This window comes from Vigna umbellata, chromosome 1 (assembly GCF_029865625.1).
Source record: "Vigna umbellata cultivar VRB3 chromosome 1, Vumbellata_1.0, whole genome shotgun sequence".
Lineage (NCBI taxonomy): Eukaryota > Viridiplantae > Streptophyta > Magnoliopsida > Fabales > Fabaceae > Vigna > Vigna umbellata.
In genome coordinates this window covers 87,934,129-87,958,125 of record NC_142165.1, presented here as the reverse complement: position 1 = coordinate 87,958,125, position 23,997 = coordinate 87,934,129, and the positions used below count along the sequence as shown (strand labels likewise).

The 23,997-nt window shown below is 32.7% G+C and overlaps 3 protein-coding genes and 1 non-coding gene across 5 annotated transcripts; 3 read left to right on the top strand and 1 right to left on the bottom strand.

Annotated features, from left to right (window-relative positions):
* The first annotated feature begins 1,453 nt into the window (after positions 1-1,453).
* LOC124848242 (Leucine-rich repeat (LRR) family protein) lies at positions 1,454-4,838 on the top strand. The gene is made up of 2 exons (XM_047325877.2): positions 1,454-2,919; positions 4,376-4,838. Exons 1-2 carry the CDS (start codon positions 1,810-1,812, stop codon positions 4,637-4,639), a joined length of 1,374 nt encoding a protein of 457 aa, XP_047181833.2. The 5' UTR covers positions 1,454-1,809; the 3' UTR covers positions 4,640-4,838.
* A 6,406-nt stretch (positions 4,839-11,244) lies between these two features.
* LOC124846118 (proline-rich receptor-like protein kinase PERK15) lies at positions 11,245-15,065 on the top strand. Of its 2 annotated transcripts, XM_047323336.2 has the most exons (9): positions 11,245-11,359; positions 11,423-11,922; positions 12,041-12,628; positions 12,730-12,816; positions 12,910-12,980; positions 13,077-13,153; positions 13,620-13,764; positions 14,141-14,302; positions 14,437-15,065. In XM_047323336.2, the coding sequence occupies exons 2-9, from the start codon at positions 11,520-11,522 to the stop codon at positions 14,662-14,664; spliced, it is 1,761 nt and encodes a 586-aa protein (XP_047179292.2). In that variant the 5' UTR covers positions 11,245-11,359; positions 11,423-11,519; the 3' UTR covers positions 14,665-15,065. The 2 variants fall into 2 exon arrangements, with proteins under 2 accessions (XP_047179292.2, XP_047179291.2); XM_047323335.2 differs by having other exon boundaries at positions 11,256-11,922.
* Positions 15,066-17,232: 2,167 nt separating this feature from the next.
* LOC124846120 (sulfite exporter TauE/SafE family protein 3-like) lies at positions 17,233-21,254 on the top strand. Its single transcript, XM_047323337.2, has 12 exons — positions 17,233-17,669; positions 17,750-17,909; positions 18,104-18,304; positions 18,595-18,659; positions 18,745-18,784; positions 19,382-19,443; positions 19,535-19,621; positions 19,892-19,942; positions 20,180-20,404; positions 20,477-20,570; positions 20,676-20,816; positions 20,930-21,254. Exons 1-12 carry the CDS (start codon positions 17,445-17,447, stop codon positions 21,010-21,012), a joined length of 1,434 nt encoding a protein of 477 aa, XP_047179293.1. The 5' UTR covers positions 17,233-17,444; the 3' UTR covers positions 21,013-21,254.
* A 1,141-nt stretch (positions 21,255-22,395) lies between these two features.
* Positions 22,396-22,467, bottom strand: TRNAE-UUC (transfer RNA glutamic acid (anticodon UUC)). The gene has a single exon. It is a non-coding gene; the product is annotated as a tRNA-Glu (tRNA).
* Positions 22,468-23,997: the final 1,530 nt, after the last annotated feature.

The window sequence follows — 23,997 nt, the reverse complement described above, 5'->3', positions numbered from 1 at the left end:
AAAATCTTTCTTATAATTGTTTTTTTCTAATATTAATATACTTGCATCTTTAAATTTAATATATTGTTAATACTACATTTTAAAATTAATTCATTTTACTAAATTATAATTTTAATAATATTTAAACAAAAATTTTATAAATTATACACCATTTTTTTCTCTTTATAAACATTTTTACAATTAAATATAACATTAATAAATAACATTTTATATTTATTTTATAAAGAGGGACATTTTGGTCATCCTTATTTCATACCAATTATACTAATTTTTAAAATCTATCACATCATCCAAACCCTACACTAATTTCACAAACTTTACTTCCAAATTCACTCTCAATTATCCACAAATCCACTCAAAAAAACAACTACAAACTTATCCTCAAATCCACTCAAATCCATTAAATCATCTCCCCCAAATCATCTCTCTCAAATACACCCAAAAGAACACACCTTCCTAATATCATAATCAATAGTTAGACTGAGATTAAATAGTTTTATTTAATAGTTAGATTGTTTTGGAAATCACAATTTTTATTCTTTATCCATTTGTATTTATTTTCATTACTGTATTTATATCTATTATAAATAAAAGAAATTACATTATAAGTCTCATTTTTTTTACTAGTACATAATCAAACCAATTTTAATATTTAAAAAGATTTAAAAAATAACGTCTTACAATTATAGTTTTTAATTATATTATAATTTATGATGTTTTTTAAAAGTAAAGTCCAAAACATTAGAAATAATTAAATTCAATTTAATATAAATATATAATTTAAATTAAATTAATTGATTAAGTAAGAAAATAAAATAAAAGATAATTATACATAAAGTTTTTTCTAAATACTGATTTAGAAAAAGAATGAAAATAAAATAATATGAAATAGAAAAAACTCTTAATTTTAAAATTCAAGAATAACGTAAATATATATACAAATAATGAATAAAATAAAAGAGTCACATGAGATAGGTTTTTAAAGTCAGTAATACTGCAAGCAGACACTAGAATTCGCCGTGAAAACTGTCCATTGCTTTTTATTGGAGAGCCAAAACCGAAGAGATGATAAGAGAGAAGAAATTTGATCCTTTTAAGGTACCCAATAGAAAAAAAAGAAAAGTAATATCTAAATATGAATTTCGGATATCTGATTCAGGCAGTTCACGCTCCGCGTGAGTGGCATTTCGGTAAATGTGGTGCCCAAAAGATCCAAATATGAAGCCTTTTTCCGATATTTACATAATCAATGACGTGTTTGAAAATTGCTAGTCCAACGCGCTACACCCTTCTCGAAAACAAACACAGAAACCCCCAATCTGAGCCGTCCAATGTTTCCACGTCATCGATCCCCGTCTCTCCAAATCCAACGGTGGGAATCGCTACAAGACAAAACGCCCCGAACCACAAAGGCTAAGCCCACCTGAACCCTAGGTCAGACCCAAACCGCGAGCCCGTTTGCCCAGACACAATGAGAAAGAGGTTTATCCCCCCAATTCGCCTCCTCTCTTACCAATGAGAGAGAAATTATAAAACACAGACCTAGAGAGAGAAACACATACAAACCTAAACTCTCCAAAAACACCAAAACCAAAACCAAAACCATCACCGGGCTTCAATTTCCCACACTGCACAAACCATCCGGCGCTCTCTGCACTTCAATCCAATTTCATTCATCACCAATCTACGAGACAAACGCGCTTTTGGGGGTTCATAAAAGCACTCCAACTCTCACCCTTTTTCTTTTCTTTTCTATTCTACCCATGCTTTGCCAAGGTTGTGCCTGAAACGCTTGCGGTGTCGTTTTGTATGAGACATAGGATTTCCTATTTGATGGACGAGATCTGGGAGCGGGCTGTGGAGACCGCCTTAGACGGCGAGAAGGACCATGCGTCCGCCCGGACGCTAACCCTAGACGGCGCCGTTAAGTGCGTGCAGGGACGCTTACCTCCTCCGACCCTACTTGAAAGGTTCCAGAACCTTCAGCACCTTTCCATCGCAAACGTTGGTGTTTCAACGTTGGAGCAGTTTCCGCGGCTCCGGAATCTGCAAAAGCTGAACCTCTCCGACAACCGGATCGCTGGAGGGTTGGAGTTTCTTGTCCAGGCTGGCCTCGATTCGCTGCGTGACCTTGATTTGTCGAACAATCGGATTCAGTACATTGAGGATCTCGCGCCGCTGGCGCAGGTCAAGCTGGTTTCGCTGGATCTGTACGAGTGTCCCGTGACGCGTGTGAAGGATTATCGATCTAGGGTTTTTGGGTTGATTAAGTCGCTCAAGTACTTGGATAAGATGGATGCGGAGGAGAACGAGAGGCCTGAAAGTGATGATGAAGAAGAGGAGGAAGAGGAAGAGGAGGAGGAAGATGACCCTGGGAGTGGCGAGATTGACGGAGAAGAAGATCGACCTCATGGTATTAACAATGGACACAGCGAGGGCGTTGATGGTGTTGTTGATGCTGATGAGGAGGAAGAGAGTGATGCGGATGAGGAGGAGACGGAGACGTCGAGGCGGGTTACCAATGGCGATAATCACCGGGAGAATGGATTCCGTGTTGTGCCTGTAGAAGGGGATGACGTGGAGGAGGACGATGACGAGGATGATTCTGGTGAGGAAATTGATGAGGAGGAGGGCGATGATGATGATGTGGTTGAGGTTCATGAGATTGAGGATAGCGACGATGAGGATGGAGTGGAATATGATGAGGACGATGACGATGATGACGACGATGAGGAGGAGGTGGATAATGATGAGGGTGATTTTGCGGAGCCGGAGAGTACTGGGAGGTTAACGAGTACCGAGGGCGAGATTGATGGACATGAACAGGGGGAGGAGGATGGAGATGAGGATGATAATGGGGAGACCGGGGAAGATGAGATGGGGGTTGAAGACGATGGCGATTTTGAAGATGACGATGAAGTGAGATATCCCTTCTGATTTACTTTGATTTTGTTTAGTGCATGCTATAATTTGGTTTTAAACTTTTATTTGTTTCATTTTTTGGAATTTTTCTGCGTTTTTTTTTATATTTTGCTGTTTATTTCTTCTTCTTTTGATGTGGTCAGATTTCCAAGTTGGGGGTGGTCTCTATTTGCTGATGCTTGCTAACTGGATTCATTGTTGTCTGTTTGGTTTAATTTATTTACACTGTGATGTATATTTCCGTGCGTGGAGTTTGGGTTGATGTTTGTCTTGCATGTTTTGTACTTTAAAAATTAGATATTTTTTTATATTATCCTTAATAATTCGATGATCTTGGATATTTGTTTTTTTACATTTATTGCTTATTTTCAAGCATTTTGTCATTGCTGTATCTGTTTTACAAAATGCATGTTAGTGTTGCTTTGCTACAAACTTTATTGTTGATATTTGTCTGATTCCCACTGCCTTTTCCATGTTTATAGTTCACATCAAATGCAGGAATTGGAATGGAGTGGACTCTTGCAGATAAGGGAAACAGTGTAGTAGTATTAGTTGCAATTGAACTTTTGATTATTAATGACATTATTTTGATATTTTTAGATCTCTTGAAAGCTTCATAATTATTTATATATTTAAAATAACTTTCTGATATCTTAATACTTGAAATTCCTCTAAGTTATAGGTATATCTTTCTTATGTTTTAATTGATGTCATTGTCATAATAAAAAGCACGTATTTTACCGTCATTTTTAAGAATTTTTACCATTTTTATGTCTTTTTTTTTCGTCTAAAACATGAAAAGTGTGCTAATGCATCACTATAGGGTTTGGCACCACTAAGTCATACCAATCATTTACCACACCAGTGAATATTTTAAGCTTTTTTTTTTATTTGGGTTCTTTGCTCTTTTTCTTTTCATAAAATGCAACACTGGGTACGTGTTTTCCGTAAAGTAGTTTTTTTTCTGCCCATATAATTTTTTTTTTGTATTTAGGATTAGGATGTTCTATTGTTGGCACATGCTCAGCCTTTCCCAAGTCTGTGCTATGTCATACCGTGCTTCTGATCTGTTACTTGGTTTCTTTGGAAATTAAGATATTTAGATAATTTGGTTTGGGTGCATATTAGTATACTCTGGATGGTGAGAAGTCTAGAGTTTTCATCTTTTTAGTTTTCTGATTTTACCATGTTTCATTTCTTCTTGTCTAACCCGTGTGATAATTCATGAATTTTACAAATAATGTTTGAATGGCGAGCTCAGCCTTTCCCATGTAGTTATAAAACGTTCATTAAACATTGTAGTTATTTTGTTTGGCGGTGTTAATGTAAAATTTATGGACGTATGGGTAAGGGTGGTGAAAAATATTATTTGTTTTATTTACTGTATATTCCTGATTATTGTTGGAAGTATCTCAGTTTTTTAACCAGACTTTTAATGTTGTTGGAATCACAGGAAGAAGACTATGGTGGTGGGTACCTTGTTCAGCCAGTTGGACAGTCTGATGCTCTGAATTCTGGAGTTGTTGCTGATGTGGATGGTGGAAATGATGAGGGTGAAGAGGAGGATGAAGTTGATGATGACGATGAAGATGTTCAGGTGTTACCTCCTGACTCATCACACCTGAAGAGGAAGAGGAATGATGAAGAGGAGGATGATGAGGAGAGTGATGATGAAGATGTGGTAGCATTCACTAAGTCATCGAAGAAGCATCATTGAGCAACATCATTCTTAATATATAAAATGTTCTTGTTCTGTTGATGGCTTCCATGTGTGGGAAGCAGAGAAACCTCAGTTTTAGATAGAACAATGATTAGCTTTTAGGAGTTTAGCTGTGATGGACAGAGGACACATTAGGGAAAAGAATTGTATGTTGGGTGGAAATATGTTTAGTTCAAAAAGTCGTTAGTTTTTTTTCCCTCTTGCCTTTCACATATAGCCGTTACTTTATTAAATATTCAAATGGCAGTTATAAGAGGTTTACCGCTCATGTGCTCGATGCTGGTATTGGCTTGTAAAGGAACTGGCTGGTGCCTGGGGGAAAGGGTGGGAACTTTTTAAAATTTTTTCAAATCTCTAGTTTATTGGAGTACTTTTTTGGTGAGAGAAAAGGGAAGAACTTGTAAAAACCTGTAGATAGTTCTTATGAAAATGATTCTTATCTATCAAATTTGGTGACTTACTATTGTGTAATGACGTGTACACTTCACAAATTATTGCTGTTACGTGGATTTATTCCAGTTTTTGCTTGCATTTATTTGGATTGCAATCACCAAATTTTGGTCCAGTTGGAGTAGTCAACTGACAGGTAATGTGCAAATGGGTCCCTACTATTGGGTTTTTATCTAATTTGCCATTTTCATGTTTTTATCCATTCTTTCTATTGAAAATTACATCTTGCCACTTGTTCATAATCTTCATTTGGACGGTGAGATCAGTAGTGTTTATGCTATTGGATTTATTTTTCCCAATGGAACCCATCCAATAAGAATCTATTAACGTTCATTCCACTCCTCAACACGGCGTTTCCTAAGTTTTTATATTTTGGCATCGGACCATCTTGTATTATAAATAATGTGATTAATAAATATGATTCAAAATTATTTTAACCCAGTCTTGAAAACTTGGAAATCATTAGTTAAATCATATTAACTAAAATAAAATATAAATATCTTAAATAAATAGATTGATATAGAAGTGGGTGACATGTTCTTAGCTTACATCTAATCAAAATGGTAATTGTTCAACTTTTTAAGCTGAATTTGTTATATGTGAGAAAAAAGCTTCACTTTGTTACTTGGTCAAAGATAGTAGGTTAATTGATTAAGTGAAAGATGAGATATTGGCTTAAAAGAACAGTCTATTGGATAATCTTCTTATGCTGTCAAATATATCTTACAAAATCTTTCACAAACAATTCAAGTCTTTAAAGTATTTGATATTTTAAAAAGTACTTATTCTCTATCAGTTGGATAAAATAATTGTATATTTACAGAAGACAAAGTTAATTAATATTATAATAATAAACGTTATAAATATATCTTGGAAAATATATTATTATTTTTGAGTTTTTACTTGAAGAAATTTGGATCATATATCTAATTATATGCTAATTTTAAATTAATTTTTTCAGCTTAATTGTAAACCATCTTAAAACAGTTTGGTTGACATAATTTCATACTAATTTAATAAGTATAGACCAGATATATGTAGAGTTAATAAGTTGTATTCGGTCAGAAACAATAAGTCATATATTAAAGAAATACTTGGACATATCAAATACGGATAATAACATTTGTCACAAACGCACTTTTGCAGCACTTCACACCTGATGATTCCATTTCTTTCTTTCTTACTCTCTGCCTCTTTTCTTTTTTCTAAGTATCGTCTTTATTTTATTTTTCCTCTCTTATTGTACTATGACCATAAGTAGAAACAAGTTTCACTATCTTGACCTATTTAGAATCTGGTCAATTTTATAGATTTAGATAAATAGACCATGTTACATACTTTTAACAAAATCTACAAAGTTTGATGTTCAGTCCTCAATAGAAAATATTGTTTATAATTAAAATGGAAGAATTTAATATCTAATATTATATTACTAGTTTAACGACTAAAATACCATGTATCTAACTTGTGCCAAATTGATACAAAATGCAATGTTTTGATTGTTTTTAATGTACTATCTTAGTTATTCTTTAGTAAGTAGTTTTAAAATTCATCTGATAATTGAATAATTTAAAACATTGGTTATTTCAAATGCAATATTAATAATTTAAAATTAAAAATGTTCAAAATAATAGTGAAGATGCAGTGTCATAATTTTATGATTTTCAAAACTAAAATAAAACATAACTTTTTAAAGTTTAAAAATGCACAAAGGTGTAACGTAGTATCGTCTACTATTCCTCTTGCAAGTCTCCTTCTCTTCATATCCTACATTATCATATGTTCTCAAAAGTTCATTATCGTAACAATATAAAAAAAATACATAAAGTATGCTAAAGACAATTTAAAATTTATAAGTTTTAAATAAAACAAAATTATATATCTACATATAATATATACGAAATAAAATCTATAGATAAAATAATTTTTATATATATGAATTTCACTTGAGGTCTTTGGCATTCAATTTGATGCATTGTCCGGTGTGGTTTATCATGCTTAATAATTGTTTAAGACATCATTAATTTTCGATGTAGTTTTGGTGCTGACATGGTTTTATTGTGGCTATGTTATTTGAAGGGAAGAGAGGCACATTCTGAGAAATTTTATTCTGCTTATTCTTTTGTTGGAATTCATTGTCTCTTTGACAAGTGCAAAACATATGGTAAGTCCAACCTAAATTTGTTGTTTGTTACCCTAGTACCAGTCTCTGTTTTACTTGGTTTTTATGGTGGAATAATTCTGAAAATCCGTCTAGTTTCGGTGTTGAAGTTTGGGCACATGAGTTTTGATTTACTTGCTTATGAGGTAACTGATGGAACTTTGACTATCTGCAATGTTCCAGAGAATCTTTCTACTAATGAGATATAATGTAGAAAAGAACATAACTTAAATTTATTGTATTGCTGTCTAATTCAATTACTTATATTTTCTATCGTAGCCACAGATGTTCGGAGTAGCATGCCTTGTCCAAAAATGATGTAATCGAATCAAGTGGTCGAATCAAAACATTTTAGAAGATAAAAAGCTTTAGTTGTAGGATTGCAATGAACTAAGGTTAATTTTTTTAATACTCAAACATGGTATTTTGATGTAATTATTTTTTATGTTTAATGAGAGATACTGTTTGCTAATTTATTTTGTAGTATCATTACATTTTTTATATATTTTAAACTTTTATTATTATTATTTTTATTATAAAATTATAAATATATGTGGATAATAATAAATAATAAAATATTTAAATTATGACTTTTGATAATAGTAAGGTATATTATTACATACAGATTTGGAAATAAAAATATATAGTTTTTTATTTGAAAAGGTATATTATCAGCTACAGATTTATATACAAAATAATTTGGATAAAATTAACTCAGCATTAGCTATGAAAATTTTGTATGTAACACATCTAACATTATTTATGATTTTTTATGTAATTTATATACTAATTATTCTATATGTAATATACTCAAATAATTTAGGGGAATAATGAAGTATTACAATGGATAAATATTTTAAAATAATGAGATTGAGTATATTAAATGATTAAAATAATTTAATAATATAAATAAAATTTGTTAAACACGTCTCATTGTCTAAAATATTCACCATATCTCTAAAACTCATTCCTCTGAGTTCTCTCTCCCTTCTCTCTAAGATACTTAGCTCCTAAGACATCTATATAGGAGGTGCTTAAAAGATCACGATAGTGAATTCTTCACTTTTAGTTGACCAATCTTTCATAAAAGTAAGTCAATTTCTACTAATTTTCTTTGGTTTTTAGTTTAAGATACATGTATAGAGGATGATTGCCTACACGTGTCATTTGATCTCTGTATCTAGTTCCTTGTCAACTAGTGGTCATAACGACATACTTTGATCATAATTTCATTGTTTGTAGCACAATTAGTGTCCTTGGATTTGTAGAAGCTGTTTGAGGGTTCTATAGAGTTGTGGGTCTTCAAACAGACAAGGGAAGCTAATATTGTCCTTAATTTCGTGTTATGATGCATGAGTTTATGTTTGCTATGTTGTGAGGATGTATGTTGGTTGAATGTGTTATGATTGAGATGATTGTTGTGTAACTTTTATATGCTGATGAATAATGTAGGTCATGTTTGAGAATTGGTATTGGTTTGAATGTTTCATGCTTTTGTTTTGGAGTGTAAATGGTATGGATTGATGTAGTATTGGGAAATAGAGCGTAGGCTGAGTTATAGGTTGGTTTTTGGTTTTAAAAGGAGGTTTTGATAGGTGAGAAGTTCAGATAATAGTCAAATTGGAAAACTGTGTTTTTGGGTCTCTTTTATAGTCATTTGAAACTTGTTTAAGCTTTGAGTTAAGTGAAATCTGAATTAGAACTAGTATGTAGTTGATAGGTTGAGTTTGTATGGTTTTTGATTGAGTTTTAGGGGTTTTGACTAGTGAAATTCTAAAATAGAGGGTTTGTGTTAAAGAAGAGGGTTTGAGGTATGTTGTTAGATCAATCCTGACTTGTTTAGACCCTTAGGTTTCCAAGTTCTGTGTTAGAAAGTATGGAATTAAGTTTAGGCACTTTGAGTTGGTTTAGTTCACCTAGTTTCTGCTCTAATGAGCAAAGTGATATTTCATTTTAACCATAAAAATGTTTTAACATCAATTCTAGTGTTTAAGAAACCTATTTGATCTGTTGGATGAGTCACAGGTGCAACCAAACCAGAAAAATAATGTTAAATGTCAAAACTGAAAGGGATAGTCGATTATCTTACTTGATAATCGATTATTTCAATCAAAATGTCATCTTTTCTTCAAAACTCTCTAGAATAATCGATTATCACACATGATAATCAATTATTTCATTTAGAAAGTCTCCTTTGCATGATTTTTCTTTGGAATAATCAATTATCAAGTGTGATAATCAATTATCTTTAAAAAAGAACTTAAAAATTTAAATTTGTTGGACTTTTTGTTTCTAAGTTCTTATATGTTTCCTTTGCTTTGGAATCCTTATTTGGGTGAATTAGTTTATAAATTTGTTACACTTAATTGATTTGAATAAATGAATATATTTATGGTTTATGAACATTTTATGTATATGTTTATGGTTTATGAACATTTTAGTTGTTCCACCACCACAAGTGTACAACTCGTCATAGTTCGACAATAACGCATGTATCCAGATTTTAAGTCGAGATGTATTACCTATTTAGGTGTTGCATTTAGTTTGAACTAAAAATATAATGTTACTTTGTGAATGTTGTGTTAGCATCTTAATATTACCTTACCCTTTTATCTTAGATTGTTTTCTTTCTCTTTTGCAATGATTACTTTAAATGGTGTGAAGTTGGAGGGAAGTCCTTCCAATTGATTCAGCTTTGGCGGGCAAAACAATGAAATAGTTAGGTTTTAATTCTATAAACGTAAGTCTTCAACTTTATAAATCAAAAGGTTTCTAGTTAGTTATCGTATTTGTACCACTTATTTTAATAATTTTATATTAGTAAAATAAGATATTACATATTGTTTTGGATGTATTTTTTTTACGAATTTTATTATTTGTGAAAAATTTTGTATGTAATATTATTTACAGAAATTTTTTTATATGTAAGTTTAATTATGCCTGATTTTGTTTTTCCATATATAATCCGTAGATAATATATAATTACTTATAGATTTTATACATTACATCTAGATTTTGTTTCCGAAAAAAATCAATTTCTTTTGTAGTGTTAAATCCAGTTATAAAAACAAACAAAACTTTAAAGCAATTCTTCAACTATCAAGAACAATAAGAGATAGCTGCAGAATTTAAAAGCAATTAAAAATACCACAAATTGGACAAGAAACATAAACGGTAATGCAGAAAGATAAAAGAAACAAAAATTAAAGGCAAACACAAATTAAATGGCAGTATTTAAAGACAAGAGAAATTAAAGACTATTAATTGGAAAAGAAATTTAAAAAAGAAAGTGCATTCTGTATTGAATTTGAATTTTACAAAAAATTGGAATGTATACAAGTTTTATTGAACTTCATCTTTTTGATCTTCAACCTTAATTAGTTTAACATTTTTGTAACATACTTTACAAATGAAGAATAAAATGGAGAGAAATTGAAGTTAGTTAATTATAAAGCTGTTGAAATTGTTATAACCTTAATTCTGAAGCATCTTTAACACAAAATGATAGAAATAACAAAGATATACTTTCAAAAATGTATGTTTAAGACTCGCACAGAGAAGGAAACCTATGCAATATATTGAATACCATAAAAAAACACGATCTTGATATTGTGCATCATCATTTATGGTATCTAACATTCAATATACTAATGTATAGCTTTTTTCTCTCTCTTTATTTAGTCACTCATAAGTTTTGTAAATTTAATAATTAAGGTTGGCACTTACGTATATAACAGGTAAAACTGTTTTCCATGAGTATTTTTCTAGCCATACAAGTTACAAGATATGCAAAAGAAGCAGAGAAGAAAAATATAATGAAAAGGTTTATTTGGAATTGAAAATTTGGGGGATGGGATGGGAGGTTGAGAAATCTATTTGTGGTTAAAATTTGTAAGGTAAGATGGATGATAGAAGGAAATGATGGGTGTTGATGATAAAATAAAGACCAGTCAGAAAATGGTAAATCTATAAATGACATGAACTAAATAAGAGGTGCTAAGGGCCCTCCTTTGTAGGGAAGGAATTGTGATCGATTCCTTTTGTATTACCACTTTTTCACCAATGCAATAGTTTCTTCCATTTCGTTCTTTCGATAATCCTTCCAGGTATTACCATTTCTCTTCCCAAACCATTTTCTCATTTCTTTCTTTTAATCTCTTTTCTCACAGGGCTCAAGCTTCGTGAAAAAAAAGGAGGGGAAATCCTGGTGTTCCGGCATTTCGTGGTTTTCAACGTATAAACCATTTCGCCGGAACCCAAGGAATAATGTCTTCCCCTAATAAGAAATCTGAACCCCATAACAACACACCCGATGACGCCACCCCCGACGACTCCACCCCCGACAACTCCACTCCCGATGACTCCACACCGGACAATGCCACGCCCGACAATGCCACGCCCGATAAATCAAATGGATCACATAAAGGTTCCTCATCGTCGTCCACTCATTCACCACCGACCAAAGAGGCACATAAATCGCTGTCGCATGAAAAGCTGACAGAGTCAACGAACGAGGATGGCACCAATAAAGCAGCATTGGGAGCGGGGATCGGAGTTGGGTTTGTCATTCTGGTGTTGCTCGTTGTGTGTTTGGTTTGGTGTTGCAGGAGGAAGAAGCGAAAGCAGAATAAAAACTACTATTACGCATCTCCTTCTAAAGGAAAAGCAGGTAACATTTGAATTTAGATGTTGTATTCAGATTCTCATCTGATAATTACGTTGTCTGAAATAACATTGGGTTTAAGTTAGTGATTGATGATTAATAAGGTATAAAATGATTTGTTCAGCTAACAATTATTACAACACTGGACAACAATCTCTTCCTCATTGGCAACCAGGAGCTGGTCCTCATATGGGGGAGCATGTTGTGAGGGTTCAACAACAGCAACAACAACAGGGGATGGGGATGGGGATGGGGATGCAGATGGGGATGCAGATGGGAATGGGAATGGGTCCTCCTAGTGGTGGCTGGGGAACATCACATCCTCAAATGAGCAGTGGTGATATGAGCTCTAATTATTCAGCGGGTATGGGTTCCTCATCGCCAGGCCTTCCTCTCACGCTCAAGAGTGGTACCTTCACTTATGAGGAGCTAGCAGCTGCCACCAAAGGTTTTGCCAATGACCAGATTATTGGACAAGGTGGCTTTGGTTATGTCCATAAGGGAGTTTTGCCTAATGGAAAGGAAGTGGCTGTTAAGAGTCTAAAAGCAGGTAGTGGACAAGGAGAACGCGAGTTCCAAGCTGAGATTGAAATCATCAGTCGAGTTCATCATCGTCATCTTGTGTCACTTGTTGGATATTGCATTTGTGGAGGCCAAAGAATGCTGGTCTATGAATTTGTTCCCAACTCAACTTTGGAACATCACCTTCATGGTATCAACATAATTTATTGTTTTAACTCTTGTACTGAAAACACTTCTTGTTATGATTATTTATGATGAATAATAACAGAGCTTATGATTTGATGGCCACAGGTAAAGGTATGCCTACCATGGATTGGCCTACTAGAATGCGAATTGCGATTGGATCTGCCAAAGGGCTTGCCTACCTTCACGAAGATTGTAAGCATTACATTTCAATTTCTTCTGCTTATCATATTTTTTGTTTTGCTTCATTGTCTTTCTCATATTTGCAACATTTATAAATGAACTCAGGTAGCCCTCGAATTATCCATCGCGACATTAAAGCTTCTAATGTCCTTCTTGATCTAAGCTTTGAAGCCAAGGTTGAACAACATACATTTACTATTTTTTAACTACTTTAGTCGTATATCGCACATATTATACAAGTAAGTTTACACTCCAATGTGCATCTTGGTCAGGTGTCTGATTTTGGACTTGCAAAGTTGACCTCTGATACTAATACACATGTCTCAACTCGTGTCATGGGAACATTCGGGTAATTCTCCCTTCGCGCTCTAATATTTGTCGAACCATAAAGCAAGTAGAAAAGAAGAATATTAATAGTTTTTCTTATATAAATACAAAGTGCTTTTCTATAAATAGACATAATTTGTCAAAGCAGCCCTTAAAAGTGATAACGTCATTAAATATTTGTACAATGTCTGACCGAATACACGATATATCGTGTGTGGTTATCCTTAACACTCAATAACTTCATTAACTAGTGTCTTTGAACATTATACACTTACAAGCTTTTGCATAAGATAATTTGCATGAACACTGTTGTTTAAATAACCACAGATGTTGTTGATTTCACAATGTCAAATCATTCAGCATGCAGAACATATAGAAAAGAAAATAAATTCTTTTCCAATGCATGGTCTGTAAAAAAAAACAAGTGGCATAAAATCATATTCATTAATTAGTCCAACTGAATAGTTTAATTTTGTATATTAAAATAGGTACTTGGCACCAGAATACGCATCAAGTGGAAAATTGACAGAGAAGTCTGATGTTTTCTCATTTGGGGTCATGCTTTTGGAACTCATAACAGGGAAACGACCTGTAGATCCAACAAATGCCATGGAAGACAGTTTAGTGGATTGGGTTAGTACTATATATTACATTTCTATCTACAATAGTTTGAACTATAAATATATACATTTCTATCCTTTTATCATTTGGAAGAGATTTCAAATATACAGTCCATTAATCTCCCAAAAGTATAAAAGTATATACATGATGGTTCTTTTTAAAAAGGTTTATTAAGAGAAGATTAATATATATCACATAAGTTTTTAATATAAAATTTTGAGATATTAGATTTATGAGTTTTTTTTCTTTTACAGTATTTAATTTTGTTATTTTTATCGATTGTATGATTTAGATTCACATTTAAATATTTCCAAGTTCGTCCATATTGTCCTGCAACTTTTTTTTTTTTCAATCCAAATGTGAATAAAGAACTATATGTACCGAGCAGGCTCGACCACTCCTGAATAAAGGATTGGAGGATGGCAACTTTGGAATGTTGGTGGATCCATTTTTGGAAGGTAACTACAATGCCCAGGAAATGACAAGAATGGCAGCTTGTGCAGCTGCAAGCATTCGTCATTCTGCTAAGAAGCGTTCAAAAATGAGCCAGGTATATATATACACCTAGATCTGTTGATTATTGTTTTATACCATTGTAATTACCAAGTATATATTGTCCTCATGGATAGTACCAGAACAAGAATATGTATTAATTTAACGTATGTATGACTTAACTATGGGCAGATTGTGAGAGCACTGGAAGGAGATGTCTCATTGGAAGACTTAAAAGATGGAATGAAACTTACAACAGGGAATGGGAATAGTGGTGCCTACCCTTCTTCGTCTGGAAGCTCAGAATATGATACCATGCAATACAATGCTGATATGGCAAAGTTCAGACAGGCAATAATGTCGAGCCAAGAATTTAATGACAGTGGTGAGCTTTCCAGTAAGGAGATCGGTTATCATTAGAAACCTAAACCTAAGTTTGGAATGCTGAATCAAATGAACCAATTCTCAGCTAAATTTGGGTCACCCTTCGCTTACTTAACGTTTTGCTAATCTCAAGTCACAATACCAAAAAAAGTTCTCAACCATAGGAAAGTAAAAAATACATCAACAATTTTATCACTGGGGTTGTTATTATTATTTTTATCTATTTCGTTGGTGTATATGTGAAGTGAGATCTCATACTATATAGGAAATGGGGGAATGAATGATTTGGTTTTGTGGCCCTATTAGTATGTTTGAGATGCACGTTACAACGCGCTATTATAATGTAACATTCTTTTAATTGTTGATTTATCTTCTGATTTGGCATTATGTTCAATTTTTTAGAGATTGGTAAAAGTGTAAAGTCCATTTAGGTATAACTAGCAAGATTTGTCTAACCCACGTTATTGTTGGTGGTTATACATGTAATTAATTGGTGCTTTAAAAATGATAAGAGTTAGTCTATAATACTTATTATGTTATTCATAATTTTCTGTTGCACCTACAAATTTTGTTACTTACGAAATCAACTGTTACACTTTAGGATATATAAAATAAATCATGTTTATTTCAAACTTTTTTTAAGAAAAAAATAGTTTATTTTTCAACCTATTTTAAGATCCGATTTACTTTGATTTAAACTATTCAGGCTCATACAGTCAAAATCTACAATTATAGTAAATATTATAAACGCACTTTCAAACTATAATTAAATGCGCGAATAATTAGTTGATAATTACATAATAGATATATAATTACATAAAGAGAAACAGATGCAATAAAAATTCATATGTTTGGTCGTTTTTCCATTATATGATATTTTTATACATATACATAAGGGCTACAGATCCTAAAGTTAAACACAAATATTGTATACTGTACTTTAAGAGTTACTCTGAACAAGTGAAAGTTTTATATCTGAAAGAAACAAGCATAACATAAAAGAAGAAAAGAAAATCTTACTGTAAACTATACATAAGTCTATACATAAGTCTAATACGTATCTTGTCAAACTATCATGTGGAAAAAGACATTTATTATTGCAGAAGACCTTTCATCTCTACAATGGAATATCCCGAAGCTCCATTCACCACTTTGTTTATGTCTGGCAAGAGGTAAAAAAATCTTCAATTTGAGATTGAATCAAATAATCTGATACTTTGAATGTCGGAAATAGATTTGAATATATCAGTTGGAGATCTTATCATTAAATCCTCAGATCTTCTAGATTCAAGAAATTGGAAGCATTCTTGAACTTTCAATTACATATGAATAACTGAATGAACATATATTTAATCAGGAGAATATGATTGGTAAAGTTCTACCAAAGTTTATATTTCTAAAGTTAAAATGAATTTATAACTTTAAATCTTGAATTGACCGTGTTTAATCTATTTTATGAAAATTTTCATTATAAGTCAAATACAAAATATGATTGCTGTCAATTTTTCATAACTCTCTAAATACGACTCTTTTTAAAAATCGAATTATGAAATTAAACTTAATATAAATTTTTATTCGCATACAGTTTAATTACTAATATTAATGATTAATAATAATAAAATATAAGTATGATTTTAGTCAATAATAATTTTCAATTCAATTCACTGTATAAAAAGTTAAATTAACTTTTTAAAGAAGCTGGTCACCAGAGGGAGCAAAACGATCAAATAATTGGCGAATTAACGAATTGAAAATACCCAGATTTTGCCTTATAGTTCCTCGGAGTGGGGACTCATACTGTATATAATAATTGCAAAAGAAAGTTCCTTAGGAGCTTGACTGTGGTTATTTCATCTTGCAACTTGTTTTCAGGATTTATGGAAAGAGAAAGCAATGTTATTTGTTTTCTCTTTCTGTTGTTGCTTTGCTATGTAAGTCAATAAACGATAAACGAAAACTGAGAGAAAATGAAATTACCATGAAGCTTCATAATTTTGCGGTGTTTATCTGTTGGGTTTGAGAGCTACGTTGCTTTAATGAAGCTTCCTATATTGTGATTTTGATTATCTCGTGCTTATATTCCAATGTCTATTTCGTCACATTCACTTTTCTTCAATTTGCTTCAGATGAAAAGAAAATGTTGGACCAAAACGGAGCAGCCATAGCCGCTGCACTGTGTATCACCATCTTTGCTTTATTCTTTGACCGGATAAGATTCATGTTAAATCCAAACTAACACGAATTGACTATTTCTTTGTCTTCAAACTTTTTACGTCCAACGGTATTTATATGCATTCAACCTATAAAAATTCATTTCCGTAGGTAATAATGGGTCAGCCATCAACTAGAATTAAGTAGGGTAGATTAAAATAGTTATGATAAAAAATTAATAAATTGTTACGTGCAATAATTTTTTATTCAATAATAATGTTTATATCACAGAAAAGGTCGAAAAAAGGAAAGTGTGTGAAAGGCAAAATGTTACTAGTGGCTTTCATAAGACATGGGTGCGTACAAAGTAGTACTGTGAAGAGAATCTTTTAGAATCGATGCCATTACAGAACAGAGGAAGGAGCTAGGCAAGGATAAATAGTGACATTGAGTTGGCCTAAAAGAGGGAGAGAGAACGATGCTATTCATCAATGTACTCCTTAGTCCTTAGCTTTCGTAGTTTCCTCCATCAACCATACTTGTAGAACCTCCATAAAAAAATAACCACAGAAAAAAGAAAAACACGTTGAGAGAGAGAGAGAGAGAGAGTGAGAGAGAGAGAGAGAGAGAAGTGTAGCATTGGTCTTTCTACATACCCATCTACCATGGCCATTGAAATGAAAAAGAAGACTTCAAGAGCAGCAGCAACCGCAATATGGCTGGTGTCGTGGAGCATTATCATGGCCTACAATGTGAGTTATGCAGAAAGAGTTTTGAAAAACCAAACCCACCAGAGTTTTTCTGCAAAACAAAGACATGGAGCTTTGAATAGTATAATTGATTTCTTTTGGAACGATGGAGGAGATTCTTCCAATGACCGTGTTTGGCCGGTGAGTTTATCAAACACATTTTCACACATTATGGACTATGTTTGTAGTTACTTATTCCTTTCATGTTGGTCTGAATGCAGGAGATGAAGTTTGGTTGGAGAATATTGGTAGGGTCAATCGTTGGATTCTTTGGAGCTGCGTTGGGAAGCGTAGGAGGGGTTGGAGGTGGAGGAATTTTCATCCCAATGCTCACTTTGATCATTGGTTTTGACGCTAAGTCTTCCACTGCCATTTCTAAGTGTTAGTATATTGCTCTATTCTTTTTAGTTTTCCACAAGTAAAACACGGCCACGCTTGAAGGGGTCTTAAACATCCTCTTATTGATCTACAAAACTTAATATACGTTGGCTCCAAACTCAATTTGGAGACTAACTTCATGTGTGTGTGTGTGTATATTGTTTGGGTGTTTAACTGTTATTATTTGGCAATTGCAGGTATGATTATGGGAGCAGCGGTATCAACTGTATATTATAACCTGAGGTTTAGACACCCAACACTAGATTTGCCAGTTATAGATTATGATCTGGCTTTGCTATTCCAGCCTATGCTAATGCTAGGAATAAGCATTGGTGTTGCATTTAATGTCATGTTTGCTGATTGGATGGTGACGGTTTTGCTCATCATCTTATTTATTGGTAACATTTACTTGCCATAACCTTTTAAACTATTAAATTGTCCTGGAGCAGTCTCAAAAATCTGTGTGGGTGCGTTCTTTCTTCTGAAACTGCTATTCCTTCATTTAAGATCCTATTTTCATGGATCTTAAAAAATGTTAATCTATCTTTTGTAGCCAACATGTTACTAGTTTTTTAAGATTATTAACTAGCTTATGGTACATAGTACACATGACATGATTTACTTACTGTTCTATTCTGAATATCTTACAATAATTTGTCTGATTTCTAATGAAATTAATCGGTTGTAGCTACCTCCACAAAAGCTTTGTTCAAAGGCATAGATACATGGAAAAAGGAAACAACTATGAAGAAGGTAAACTTGCCTATGCACTGTAAAGCTTCTGAAGCTCTGTTGTTTTTAACTTGATATCAAGATGATTATGCTACCGAAATTTCAGGAGGCAGCTAAGATGTTGGAATCAGATTCTTTTCCTGGTTGTAAGTCCCTGCAAACCTTCTTAGAAAATATAGAGAAAATAGAGAGAAAATCTCAGCAACTACCTAAAAGATTACTGCAAAATCTGAACTACAAGAAGCAAAAAAAGAAAAGAAAAGCACAATGCTGAAAAAATACAGAGAAAATAAGATTTATCAGATAAGAATGTATGAACATATTCATTTCTCCTACCAGGGTCTATTTTAGGCATTAAATCAGGGTTTCAAATTTGTAATAGGGGAGAAATTTGGCTTCTTTTCTTTTTGGTTTTACTTGCAGGATTTAAATGGATAGAGAATGCATATTTCACAGAGCAGGGACTCCCACATTTTTTCACTATTTTGCCATCACATGTAGAACTTGATTTGAGTTTCTTCACAACAAGTTTTTGTGATTCGTACAACTGAAGGAAATATAAGGAAAATGATTCTGTACAACTTCATTTCGGAGAACAAGTGACTGAAAACTCTTGACAAATTGATGTTCATTACACACAAGGATTATGAAACCTATTTAGTTCATAATTATCATTTGAAAAATCTAGTGAAAAATCTGTCTAATATATCATTGAAACATTATTGCCCCTACCCTTAATGCAGATGATTCTGAAGAAGACTATAAGCCACTACCAGCTGGTTTGACTGATCCACGAGATGAGAAGGTGATTCCAACGGCCATCCAAGGCATTCCTCACAGGAACCTTATTGAAGTTTTATTTAGCCTTATAAGTTGCATTAAATTCTGGTGTGCAGGTCCCTTTACTAAAGAACATCTACTGGAAAGAATTATTAGTCCTTGTCTACGTTTGGGTGGCTTTTCTCATCGTTCAGATCATTAAGGTAGTTAAGTTTTTACATTTTGTTGGCTTTTCTAATTCAGTAACTGGCATGCACTTGTGGGTTTTGAAGCAAGACCAAGAGAGAGGAGTTTCTCCTTTACGATTTGATGCAAAAATGAGCCCCTTAAGCTTGATTCAGTTCCTAGAAACTTATTGAAAATAAAGTTACACCCATACTTCAACTAAAGTCTTTTAGCTTAGTGATAGGAAACTAGATCCAGCAATTAACGCTATATGTATATTGAATATGCACCTCTTTGTTTCAATCCAGACATACAGCAAAACTTGCTCCACACTGTACTGGATTCTTAATTTACTACAGGTAAACATTCTACTTTGATAAATATTCCAGCAATTAACTGTATCTGTGTGCTTCCTCTATTATTTTAAGCTGTGTACATGAGAATCTGAATGAAGATATATATATGAAGTTATCTCTTAGCTTTTTTAGCAACCAATTATGAAATATAGTATGCAAAGGCTGATTTATAAAAATTGAATTATAGAATTTGTCCATATGGTCTGAATGAACTTTGGGTTGCCTATTTGTCACTTAAAGGTGCCTATTGCAGTCTCTGTTACGCTTTATGAAGCCATATGCTTGTGCAATGGAAGTAGAGTGATTGCATCAAAGGAAAAGGAAATAACAGATTGGAAGAAGCTTCACAAGATCTGCCTTTACTGTTCCTGTGGTATAATAGCTGGTATAGTTAGTGGACTGCTTGGTCTTGGTGGTGGCTTCATTTTGGGGCCACTCTTTCTGGAGTTGGGAATTCCTCCTCAGGTACACCTTTTACCACTCTTGAGATTTTCCACAACAATCACACATGCTTTCATAATTTCTCCTCTTTTGCAGGTTGCCAGTGCTACATCAACTTTTGCTATGGTTTTCTCTTCCTCCATGTCAGTCGTACAATACTATCTTCTAGAACGCTTCCCAGTTCCCTATGGTAAGAACCAAAAAACTATAACTAAATAAAACCATTCCTGAATGGTCAACGTGTAGCAGATTTCATGAAAGATACTAATGCCTTTCTTCTTATGGGATGACGCAGCTTCTTACTTTATTTTGATTGCAACCATAGCTGCGTTAACTGGGCAGCATGTGGTGAGAAAGATAATAGCTATCTTGGGACGAGCATCCATCATCATCTTTGTTCTAGCTTTCACCATTTTTTTGAGTGCAATAAGTTTAGGTACTTTCCATGATTTTCATTGCAAGTTTTGGCCTTCTATTCCGTTAATTTTTTCCTTTTCCTGATTAGTTTATCATTCAAACACACTTATTTTCTCTTTTTGGGTATCTCAGGTGGAGTGGGAATTGGGAACATGGTTGAGAAGATGGAAAATAACGAGCATATGGGATTTAGAAATATCTGCCATCAATCTTAGCTGTGTTTTGCTTCTATAGATCACTGATGTGGCCACCTTTTTATGCCTATCAGAGGAACACACTTCCTCCTAAATTTTTTTATTAGTATTTCAAATTTAATGAAAGTCAATATGGATTTTATTCTTGAATTTATCTGTTTTTTTTTTCAGTTTTAATAAGTTTTAACGAAAAATGTATTAGAAGAAAGTGTGTAGCTCTGTTGTCTCTTTCCATTCCAGTAAATAAATTATTTTCCCTCAAAGTTGTATTCAATCTGAAGGTATTAATACTTCTCATATTAGATGCACTAAATATTTTATCATTTTTTACCAAACTTTTTTAAACATTGGGGGTAGTGAGAATACACAAAATATTAATCATTAGCTCAAATAATTATTTATCATTATCCTTAGTGACTAAATGAATTATGGTGCTGGATAATATACTCTATCTCAAACATGCATGAAGTATGACAGATTCAATGGTTTCATGGATAAACATTCTACAAAATAAAGCTAAAAATCAAGATTACCCTATCAAAGATATGATAACTCTTGAAGAATACTTAAACAGTAATTTGACGAGAATCCATTGACATAATTAAATACTATACATAACATTGTGAAAAAAAAAAACTTAAAGTCCTAATAATAATGAATTACGTTAAGAATGAAAAATGATGCAATCAAAATGAAGTCAATATTGACAATTATTAGCTAAAATTGGAAAATGTATTTTAGGTAGAAACATGATTTCAAGGGTGAATATTTGTGGACTTACCATCCTTTAATAGTTTATTGAAATCAAATAATAGATATGAAACTGTAATATATATGAACCACAATTTGTTGCTCGAGGGTTTTCTTACAAAGAATTGACTTTGATGGTCAATTAATCATACATTGTTTGGTACAATAATACCCATGAAGAGATGTAAACTTATTAGAACCATGCAAGACAAATTATTTAAATTCAACGTGTCTTGATAACAATATATTGTATGTTTTAAAGATTAAGTTTATATTAAATATAATCAATAGAAGTATTTGTATGTAATAAAATGCGCATGAAATGTTTTGGTTAGTCCTCCAATATATATGAACATAAAGATCTTTTTATTTATTTTATTTTTTTGTCAAAGCAGATCATTTACAAGCTTATATTTTTTTATTTATTCGATTAACATTTTTTTTCCTATTCATAATATTTTTTTAAAAATGAATTTTAAATTCCTAGAAAGAGAAAAAACACGAAAAATAAACCTGACAGACTTATTCAGACTTTTCAACTGGTAATGGGCTATTTATGGTCCATACACGAATGGGCCTATTTGTTACTATTGGGACATTATTGGATAATAGATGAATCCATTAATTGGTCAAATTTAAAAAAATGCTAAAAATTTCCATTGCCGGGAATCGAACCCGGGTCTCCTGGGTGAAAGCCAGATATCCTAACCGCTGGACGACAATGGATTTTTGCTTATGATTCTCTTCTTTCCTAATTTATTTAATTACTATATTAATTTTCCTTTCATAAACTAAACTAACCCGAAGAAAATACGTGTAAGTAAGATATAAAAGAATAGAGGATAACATTAGGTGAGACTTTTATATAAAAGGGGCACAATCATTAGTTACAGAAAATTATATTTTTTATTTTGAATTTTGTTTAATTAACAATTTAATTTCTTTTTCCGATAAATATGTATTTTGCTGATCTCATGAAAAATATCAGTTTTAATTTCTTTAAATTACTTATCAGTGTTAAATACTGTGAATATATTTTTAACTTTTTTTGCATAACTTTTTAATTCCTTGAATAAACATTTATTATACCTTTTAATATGTAAGAAATATTACTTTTGAAATTTCTTCAAAAATATATTTATTTCGTTTTCTAATGTTTTTTCAATAATTTTACAATCATAAATAATATAGTGTCATTGTAATATATACAAAAGAAATTTAATTTATTATTATTGTTTAACATTATAGTGACATTTAATTTGAAAATTATCGGTTAAAATGGTTACAAATAATGATGGTTGACATTGATACCATCATCATAATTGTGAGCTTAAATTAAAAAATTAATTTAAATGTGAATAAATAACGATTTAAACATTATTTGTTTTTTAAATCAAGAAATAATGACAAGTATAGTAAGAAACGTTGTGGTATGTAGATTTTTGTTTTGGTTGGAACCTTTGATTTCCAAAGAATTTAATACCAAACAGAATAATATTTATAAATACAGCTATTCACAACTTAAGGAATGATCAAACATAATTATAAATCAGTTCTTCACAGATCACAAGATGACCTTCGATCGTCAAGTCAATAAATTCTTCTTCATGAACTTGACTCAATGTTTCTGGAAAGCATAGGAATTTGGAGTGATGGTGGTTTGAGAAAGTATCAGAGGAATGGTGATGGAAGTGTTTAACTAGTACATTTTGCTTTTGAGGAAAGATTTGTGTCGTGATGGCTTCAACCAACCCTTCTCCAAATGCTTCCCCTGTTGCAGTGCCTCCTGTTCTTGGTGGTATTTTATCACCACCACCTTCTTCATCTTCTCCAACCAATTCCTCCAACCCCCCATCATCTCTCAATTCTTCCCAGCCCCATCATCACCACAAAAGAGAATTAAAATAAATTAAAGAATGTAATAATCGAGTAAAACCTAAGCAACGTGGTTCAGAAAAAAAATGAATGAGTAAAAAGAGAGGGGAAAATGTTCGGTGGTGATGCTGGAGATGAAAGAACCCTTCTTAGAAGAGGGAAAGAAAAAAAGGGAGTGGTGGCGTCGGTGGAGAAGCAAGCTCCGGCGAGGGCAGCGGTGAATCTGGGCCGCGAGCGGAGAGAGAAGAAGCGTCGCAGCCATCTAGGTCCTGGTGACGTGCGGCGGCGTGGGATCCGTCCGCGGTGGCTGAATCGAGGCGCGGCAAGGATGGATTCGGAGCAGATCTGGGGCGTACGTGAAAAGCGAGGTCCTCCCTCGCA

Coding starts and splice junctions, on each gene's coding strand:
- LOC124846118 (XM_047323336.2), top strand. CDS start 11,520: ATGTCTTCCCCTAATAAGAAATCTGAACCCCATAACAACACACCCGAT. Junction 11,923..12,040: donor TCCTTCTAAAGGAAAAGCAG/GTAACATTTGAA, acceptor TGATTTGTTCAG/CTAACAATTATTACAACACT. Junction 12,629..12,729: donor TTTGGAACATCACCTTCATG/GTATCAACATAA, acceptor TGATGGCCACAG/GTAAAGGTATGCCTACCATG.
- LOC124846120 (XM_047323337.2), top strand. CDS start 17,445: ATGGCCATTGAAATGAAAAAGAAGACTTCAAGAGCAGCAGCAACCGCA. Junction 18,305..18,594: donor GCTCATCATCTTATTTATTG/GTAACATTTACT, acceptor AATCGGTTGTAG/CTACCTCCACAAAAGCTTTG. Junction 18,785..19,381: donor ATCAGATTCTTTTCCTGGTT/GTAAGTCCCTGC, acceptor CCCTTAATGCAG/ATGATTCTGAAGAAGACTAT.
- LOC124848242 (XM_047325877.2), top strand. CDS start 1,810: ATGAGACATAGGATTTCCTATTTGATGGACGAGATCTGGGAGCGGGCT. Junction 2,920..4,375: donor ATTTTGAAGATGACGATGAA/GTGAGATATCCC, acceptor TTGGAATCACAG/GAAGAAGACTATGGTGGTGG.